Source organism: Mustela nivalis (assembly GCF_964662115.1).
Source record: "Mustela nivalis genome assembly, chromosome: 3".
In the NCBI taxonomy this organism is placed as follows: Eukaryota; Metazoa; Chordata; class Mammalia; order Carnivora; family Mustelidae; genus Mustela; species Mustela nivalis.
In genome coordinates, this window is record NC_139022.1 from 180,226,759 (window position 1) to 180,236,156 (window position 9,398).

At 49.6% G+C, this 9,398-nt stretch overlaps 1 protein-coding gene across 2 annotated transcripts in view; it reads right to left on the bottom strand.

Moving 5' to 3' along the window:
• SDHA (succinate dehydrogenase complex flavoprotein subunit A) overlaps nt 1-9,375 on the bottom strand; it is a 35,021-nt gene extending 25,646 nt beyond the window's left edge. Inside the window, exon 1 of one of the 2 annotated variants that reach the window (XM_082724609.1) lies at nt 9,225-9,375. In XM_082724609.1, the coding sequence (XP_082580735.1) occupies nt 9,225-9,287 (63 nt within the window). In that variant the 5' untranslated portion in view covers nt 9,288-9,375. The remainder of the gene's footprint in view (nt 1-9,224) is intronic. The other variant, XM_082724610.1, reaches the window with a different exon arrangement.
• Between the last annotated feature and the right edge of the window lie 23 nt (nt 9,376-9,398).

Sequence of the window (9,398 nt, forward strand, 5' to 3'; positions counted from 1 at the left end):
TATTTAACTCAGGCTTTTCCTTGGTATGTGAAGTTGCTCATGAAGTACTACTGAACCAATGATAAACCTTGGGTTACATTTGGGAAAATGCTATAACTATTCTAGAGATTCTACGCACTTCCTAAAGTTTAACGTTTTGAGAGATCATCGCTTGATACTGTAATTATGGAAATGCTATGTATCACAGAAATAACCTGATTTCCTTGCAGCTAAATTGTAAACTCCTGTGTCTCTTTAGCTCTAACCATATCCATTCTGAGTTTTCGTCATTTATAATTGTTTTAATTCTCTGGTAAAATGAGTTTTATCTTCAAGGAGATTCCTATAAAGGACTTCTACAGATATTTGATAGCTTGAAAATCCTAAAACTGAAATGGGTAAGAATTTCCAAAACTGACTAAAGCCGCATTCACCAGATTTAGTAACATGGGACTAAATGAACTAAAAGATGATAATGTTATGTCTCTTACTGTTTTATCTTTGAACATTGCTGGTTCTCTCTACTGTTTGCTCTTACAGACTAGGGATACTCCCTCCTAGTTATCTGTAACTTATAGAGATGTAAAAGTGCTCATTTGTAAAAGTGTTCAAGGCATTCAAATTTTCTCTCTATCTGAACCCTCTGAAACCAAAAGGTCTCAGTAAGTATTCTTTCTTTCATGACAATCAGTCATTTGCATAAGTTCAATAAGAATCTGTTCTCCTTGTAACAGGAAGAATTGGAAACTGGTTATTTTACCAAGGCTTTGACTGGGATGTCATATTTGAAAAGACTCAGATATGACCAGACAGCTTTAAGGAACTAAGGTTGACTTTATGAAACCTGGAGCCATAAAGCCCCTCGGGACTGTTGGCCTGATACCTTGCTTAAGAGTTCCCAGCAGCCCCACCAGGTGAGTAAAGAATGTCACTCCTTGGTAGGTGCAGTCTCGGGAAGAGGAATTCGCCCAAAGGCATTGCAGGCATGCCTCATGGCAAGTACAGGGCTTGGCTTCTGGCCTGGAGAGGCTACTAAAAGTTCAACCTAGAGATTCCTTATACAAAGTTCCAGCAAAGCAGATTCTAAAAGATCTATTGATCACAGTCACTGTTCTTGCTGAGCTTATGTAAATAATTAGGCCAAGTTTGTTAAAACTGGACTTGTTTCACAAGTGAATTAGTCCTGATTTGGCTATCTCTGGAAATGAGGGTTATTTTAGAGAGAAAAATTGTTTTAGTAACACACCTTTATGAATGTTAAATTCTAGATTTGATTGTCTTTAAATGTTTACCTAAGCTAAACAATTTGAGATAAACTTCAGAGAAGTTGCACAATAGCTTCTTTAGTCGATCTTATTATTTTGTGGGGATATTAGCAGACCCCACGGCACATGATTAAACAACTGGAAAATGGGATTGACTCCCCTACAATTGTATAACTTAACTAACACCTTATGTGTGGCTGAGATAATGAAATTGTCTAAAAGCCAGCATACCGCCCTCCATAGGATTAACTATGGACTTGTGGAAATAATGGATGACCCCACTTTCTTTATGAATGGATTGAATGCTCCATGAGGGACTCCCCTTATCTTTTGACAAGTTTTCTCACTTGCCAGTGATCCTCTGTAATCAGGATATTGTTAAGGCTGGACCACTCAAAGGTCGTCTTATTGGTTTCATCCCTTAGTCATATTTATCTTAGAAGTCACCTCTGTTGAGGTGCAATTGCAAACAGATGCTTTAGCTAAGCATGGAACAGCCCTCCTCATAAAAAGAGCCTCAAAGCTCACTATAAAACAGTCCCTGACTGTAATGACTTCACATCAGGTCCAGATTTGTCTTAGAAGCCAAAGGCCACCAATGGATGATGGAGGCCGACATTAAATATTGGACTATACTTATAGATATGCCATAAATAATACTTAAAACTTGTCAGACTTTAAACCTAGTTACCTGTATGCCTGAACCTGACCACTGTACTTCTTTCTCTATAGAGCAAAAATGTTCAAAAGTTATTGATCTTGCTTACTCTATTTGTCCAGATTTAAGATGCCCCTGTTAAAAATACGAATGACAGTTGGTTTTCTGATGACAGTAGTTTTCATAGAAAAAAATAAGAAAAGCTAGGTGTGCCATAGTGCTCACTAGCACTTTGCAATTGCCAAAGCCTAAGAATTAACATTTATACTGACTCCAAATATGCTTTCCTGGTACTACATGCCCATGGAGCTATTTGGAAAGAAAGGGGATTGCTATCAAGCCATAACTCCCCAATCCAATAGGGGCCTAAGTTCCAAAACCCTCCTCATCGCTATACTAAGGATGGCATATATCAAATCTGGGATACACATCTGTGTCTTACACCCATGATTGGACAGCTCAGTCAGAAGGCAGTTTTATGCTGGGAACAAGAATCATATGAGTGGTACTTGGGCAAATAACACATGATGTCTAGGATGGCTCACTAGAAATGTGTTCCCAAGTAATAGTACTCCAGGCTACTAACCGGTTTGCTACTGATTGGGCAAGGTGACCTGGCATCAGATGGCCAGCTCCAAACGGAACCCACTGGATATGTGGAACCAACCTGCGGCCCTGGCTTCCTCCCGGGTGGATAGGTCGCTGTACTTTAGGATTTGCCTGGATTCATGGGCGCATTACTAAAACCATCACAACTCCAGCTAATCTCCCCAACTTGAAACAAAGATAGACACAATCTGTTTTTAAATGGTGTGATCACTTAGCATCCATCTTTGTTCCATCTGCGGGACTAGGGAATGTCATGTGGCATGTAGAAGCCCTTAATAAATATACTACAGAGGCACTCAGTGATTCACTAAATGGCATCTCCCTACTTAATACTGAAGTGTCACAGACACGCAGGGAAGTCCTACAAAATAGGATGGCTTTAGATGTCCTTACAGCAGCCCAGGGTGGCACATGTGCAATCATCAAAACAGAATGTTGCGTATACATCCCAGACTATCACAAAAATGTCACAGGAATAATAAAGGATATGAACACCCAGATTAAGGCCCTACAAGATCCTTCTCTCTCAGTAAATGGTTAAGTTCCTAATTTGAAGGAGGACTATGGCCGAATCTCTTTTTCGGGCTTTTCATTCTTATCGCCTTATTAATCTTAATATGTTGCTTTGTTCCATGTTTCTCTACTTGGAGACTCCATTGCTACAATGACTTTGCCACGACAGACGATCCTTGTCGCGCAAGGACGCCTCTCCACTGTCAGCGCTGGATTCAGCTGCCTCCACCTTTGTAACTCCCTTATACGTTCCTTCCCTGATCAATATTGACCCGAGCAGGTAGGGACAGCTCTACGCCCCTATTCAGCATGAAGAAGTTATAGAAGATGAGACCTTCCACCTTCAACCCCCTTAAAGATTTCAGGGTCAAGATTGTTCAGGGGGAAATGAAGGAGCAGGAGGCTGGCTGAGGAGAAAACAGAAGCTGGCGCCTTGCACCCCACTTAGAGCAGGAACAAGACGAATGGATAGAAGATTCTATCCATGATAAAGAAAAAGGGGGGAATGAAAGACCCCTCCCCTGGAAGATAGATAGGATAACTAACCGCTTGTTTGCTTTTCTGTGAACCGCTGGCTTTTAGGCGTAGATTGGGTTATTAATTGCGTGATTAATTGCTCTTTTGCCCTTCTGTAACTGTTTGGCTTATAGAAATAATAGAAGACGCCATGATGGCATTCCTACCTTCCCCCTTCTTGTTCCCCCTCCCTGCCTCTCTCCTCCCGCGCACAGGCCCTCAGAACCAATCAGCTTGTTCCCCCTTCCCGCCTCTCTCTTCCGCGCGAGTGGGTCCCCAAAGCCAATCAGCAAACTCCACGAATGCCTTTTTCAAAAGTTCAAACTGTCCACCAACCAGTTGCGTCCCACCCAAAACTTGTTTGTACCTGTCTATAAAAATCCTGCACCACCCCAGCCAGGTGTGCTCAGCTAGCAGGAGCTGCTGACCACCCGCAGGCGCGCGCTGACCACCCGCAGGCGCCTGCGTAACAATAAAGAACCTCTTGCTGATTGCATCCAGTGGCAGTGTTGGATTCTTGGGTAAGGGGATCCGCGGGTCTTTCACATGTCTTTCCACTCTGCTGACTGCATCTTAGAAAACTACGAATAAACTAAAATTTTAGCAATCTCATAAAGAACAGTTTTAGGAATTAAGTACATTTAACAGCGACAGAAGGGATGAGAGAGATGTTTTAAGTATTCTGCCATTTGGAAGAGATGGTATTTATTCTGTGGGGTAAAAAAAATATAATAAAAATTATTCCATAGGACAAACACGTGGGGAATACATGGAGGAGAACACGGCAGAATGCAAAACGAACCCTAACTGAGCAGTTTTGAACTCAAAGCCTTCCTTCCGAGATGAAGGGACTGAGGCCAAGGCTGGAGGGCTGGGCCACGTGCAAAGTGCGGGTGCCTCCAACCTCTAGGCTTCTTCCAGCTCTGAGCAAAATGACTGACACAAATAGCTGACTTAATGCTAGCACTCCATTACAAAGAATCTGTTGGATTTCTAAATAGATCTGAACGGATAGAAGCAGTATTCTTGAATTCCCCAATTTCAACTTTAAATACATTTGCTTTTATTGACATAAGCCAATTTTTTCTTTCAGAAAATTTAAAAAGTAAAAAGAATATTCTTGTTTTAGAATAATTTTAAAATTGGTAAAATCACATCTTATAGAAGTCAAAGAATTTTAATACAAATGTTCTTGAAAATTTTTTTCAAGTACAATATAAAGGTAACAGTTCCAGAAAGAACAGTACCTTTTGCAATACCAAACTAAAATTAAAACAGAAACAGTGAGCACCCCCCACTAGCTGAGGGGGAGGTGAGGCCATGAACGCGGCACACCTGTCCCCCCTCATCTTCTTCAGGAGACCCACCGGCTCTAACCCCAAGTAATGAAGACAACTTGAAACTGTCTGGGAACTGCAACGATCCCAACGATCCGAATGGCCACGGGCACAAGAACAAAGCCGCAACGGTCCCGGGAGAGACCGATCCTGCTACAGGAATGATCACGAATCTGGCCAGTCTCCAAGTGTGTATGGCGGAGGCAATTATGAGGACCTATGGTCATAAGAATCTGCACGTGGACAGGCCATAGTTCGCAGCTGTTGTAAGCACAGCGGAAAACGTAGCCGTATGTATCTGGGAAAACCGCCAGAAATTTCTTCCTCTGGGCGTTCTTTATCCGGTAAAAGTATACAAAACTAACAATAATACGGTCACCTATAAAAGAGAATAGCTTTTAGGGGTTAATACTGTAGAAAGAGTATTTTCTTTCCATATTTGAAAAAGGTTGGTGGGTGGGTAGGTAGGTTGGTTTATTTACTTATTTATTTTAGAGAGGGAGAGAGTGTGCACGAGTGCGGAGCCTCATGGGGGGCTTGATCCCAGGACCCTGAGACCAGGACCCAAGCTGAAACCAAGAGTCAGAGGCTTAACTGACTAAGCCACCCAGGCGCCCCTTGAAAAAGGTCTTTTATCCTCTTGGACTATCAAGAAGTCTTCATGTAACTTCCACACTGTATTCCGGAGTGCCTGATGGATTGAAATCACTGTACGTAAGTCCTGTTGTGAGTTCAAATCTATAAAACCAAACCTGTGAAACATCCTGAGCGTCATTTAGAGTCTTTTATCAACAGATTAAAAATCATTTCATTTCCAGTAAAATGTAGTACGGAATTTAAAGGCAAAATAAATCAATTTTTGTCCTTCCATTCTCTCATTTGTAGTATTATGTTTTTCTTGGTACAATATGAAAAGCAAACACGTTTGTGAGACTTACAACAGATAAAACTTAAATACATATACACGTGATGACACAGTCTGGAGACAAGGACAACATTCACTTCTTCCTTGATGATGTTTCAAGGATTCACTCGGGGAAACACGAGACACACCAATCGCCCAGGCCATGTGCTGGAGGCGGATGGACAAGGACTAAGGGACACAGCACTCCTGGGCACATCGCTCGGTGCACTTCTGCACAGCCTGCTAGTCAGGAACAGCACAATCACTGAACCCGTACCATCTTAATTCCGAAAACTGAAGAATACGCGTATGTATCAAATCCCATGACGATAACCAGCACGGAAGGATGTGTTATCCTGTAAAGCATCTCTTACATACAGGTTTTCCTAATCGACCCCATTTTGGTCTACCATTAAACTTCCCTGCTTCAGCTGAACTATAAAATAAACAGCAACGGTGAGATTCTCTAAGGATTTCTTCTTTCTAGAAGGTTCACGCTGAGTAAGGACAGACATACACACACACGTGGCTAGCTGAAACACTGGCAGTTACTACAATGAAATCTTTAACAAATTATCATACCATCTCTCTGTGGAAAACAGAGTACTAGCTTTTCATCTGAATCAGATTTGAGGAGCAATTTTACAATTTCGAGAGTGCAATATTAACCCAATTTGTCTTTAAACTTTTTCTGTGCCACTTATTAACATTTTTTGAAGTAAAACTATCAGACAGGACAACACAGGGACGAGTAAGAACTGTCCCTCAGGGGTAGAAAAGCAGGAAAGCACAGGTGAATCAATGAGACAGTGAGGGAAGAAAAAAGTGAAAAGTGTGGAGTCCAGCAAAGTGGGGTGTCGTCACCTAGTAGCATACACCTGCAATCACGAACAAGAAACTCATCTCTACAGTCAGAAAAGCAGCCCGTAAAGGGCCTGAAAGTGGTTGCTTGACCACACTGGAAGGACGGAGAATGTGGGAAGCTGGTTTGTGTGACCTGAATCCTCATTTTAGGTACAGTGTGTCTTACGTCTAGGACATAAGTCTATGTCCGAAATGGATAAAAGTACACCTGCGTGTTTGCTAGAACAAATGGAGGTAAACACCAGGAGCCACTAACAAATAATTCAGAGCTGCCTCCACCGGGGAACAAGTCTGCGGAAGGTGACGGGTCTTACTCCTTTAGCCTTCTGGACTCCTTCTCGACTCCCCCCGACACGCACACAACTAAGTGTAATTCTTTTTATCAAAAAAAATAAAAGTCTCTAAAACAGGGACGCTTAAAACACAGTTCCCAAGATGAGCACGCACTGGCTGCCGGCTGCAGGCTGGGGCTCGGAAGGGCATCACACGAGGGTTTCACGGGTCATCTCACAGAATCCTCCAAGCCCACAGGAAAGGGAGTCTGTCTCCCCGGCGGGCACCGGGGTTGTACATCCCCCAGATAAGGAGCCTTTGGAAAAATCCCTGCGACTCCAAAATCAGATGCATAACCTGATCCCGTATCAACACCACGCCACGATTTTTCAAGCAAACCAGGAAAAACTCACAGAATGCGAACGGACCGCCACTGCAGTATAATTACCCAGAAGCAAAATGAAGGCTACGACCAAGGCCTAAATATGTAATTCTAGACACAATTCAAGCGAAGTCAGAACAGTACGTTCAAAGAAAAGAAACGGACTCACTCTGGACCCGCCCTCTGGATTTCCAGAGCCCGAGAAATCTCCCCCGCAGCAGCGGTTAACCAGCTGCGCTTCTCCCCTGCGCGGGCTGCACCGGTCTGCCCTGGGGCAACCACAAGTCCAAGGAAGGCAAAGCAGCTCTGCAAAGGCGGCCGCGGGCAAGCGACGTGGAAACGAGACTTGAACTAAATGAGATGAGGAAAAACCCCCGTGGATTTTGTTCAAACTGTCTTCAGCGAGTCCTGCCCGGCACGGCGGTCCGTCGGCGGTCCGTCGGCGGTCCGCCCGCGGTCTCTCTTCTGCCCATCCTAACGGCCACGGAGCGGACCGGCTGGGCCGGGAAAACCTCTCCGCACCACGAGGAAGACTTTCGCGGCGCCCGGGAGGCCCAGCGGGTTAAGCCTCTGCCTTCGGCTCAGGTCAGGATCCCGGGGTCCCGCATCGAGCCCCGCGTCGCCCTGCCCACCCCCCGCCTCTCTGCCGACTCGCGATCTGTCAGATAAATACATAAGTGAACTTTAAACAATTTAAGAAAGATAAAGACTTTCGACGCCCGAGACCGGCTTCCAGCAGGCCCCGGGGGCTCCGTCCTGCGGTCGGTCTTGCCCTCAGGGGCACACGTCCCCCCGCCAAGGGCTGCGGCGCAGATGCGGGCACTGGCCGGGAAGGGAGCGGCCGCAGCGAACGGCGGCCCGAGCCCACGGGAAGGGCGACGACCCGGGGCGACGAGCCGGGCGGGCGACGACTCGGGCTGCAGCCAGGCCGGGCGGCTCGACTGCACCGCGCCCGGCAGGCGCCGCTCGGAGCAGGGAGCCCCGCGGCCTCACGGCCCGCCCGCCGGCGCCCTCCGCGCGATCCCGCGAGCACGACGGGCCGACCCCCGCTCAGGGCGCAGCCGGCACAGCCCCGCGCACCCGCAGCAGCCCGGCCCGCAGCGCCGGCGGCCTCCGCCCCGCACCCCCCGAGACCAAGCGCTCCGCGTCCCCCTGCGCTGCCGCAGCCCCGCGGGGCGGGCTCTGAGCGCGTGACCCGGGCCCCAGCCCCGGAGGGCGCGGTCCCCAGCGCGCCCCGCGGTCCCCAGCGCACCCGCGTCCTCAGCTCCCCCCGCGGTCCCCAGCGCGCCCCCCGTGCCCCAGCGCGCCCCCCGTGCCCCAGCGCCCCCCGCGTCCCCCGCGGTCGCCAGCGCACCCGCGGCCCCAGCGCGCCCCCCGTGCCCCAGCGCACCCGCGCGAAGCCGGCTCCCCGCGCGCTCGCCCCGGCGCGGCCCCGCCACAGCCCGAGCCGGGCCCCGTCCGCGCCGTCCACGCGCCCCCCGAGCCGCCGCCTCCGCCGACAGCCCCGCCGCGGGGACCACGCGCCGCCCGCCGACCCGCCCCAGGTCCGAGGGCGCTTCCGGAGCCCGAGGCCCGGGCACCCGCGGCCGCTGCGCGTCCCAGTGACCTTGACCTACAGGCCTCCCCGCGCGCGGAAGGCTCGGGCGGGCGACGCCAACCCCGGAGCCCCCGGACCTCAGGCGGGGGAAGCGGCCCCGGGGCGGCAGGCGGGGTCGCGACCTTCACGGCGACGCAGCCCCGCGGGCCTCCGAAAACGTCCGGCCGCCCTCGGGGCGGGCCCCACCCGCCGACCTCCGCGCCGGCCCGCAGACCCGCCTCAGGCCGTGCCGGGGCCCGGGGCACTCGGCGACCGCTCCGGCCCTCGGGCTCCGTCCGGCCCCGGGCACCTCGGCCCCGCGCCCGCCGCCCCGCGGCGCTAACTCACCGCCCTGCACAGTGCCAGGCGCCGGGCGCCCAGCAGCCGAGACACCGCCCGGGCCCCCGACATGTCCGTCCTGCAGCGCGCGCTCCCACCGGCCCCCGCGCCGACTGCGCCTGCGCATCTAGCCGCGCCCGGGCCGGGACGAGGGGACACTGCGCCTGCGCACCACGCCGCGAC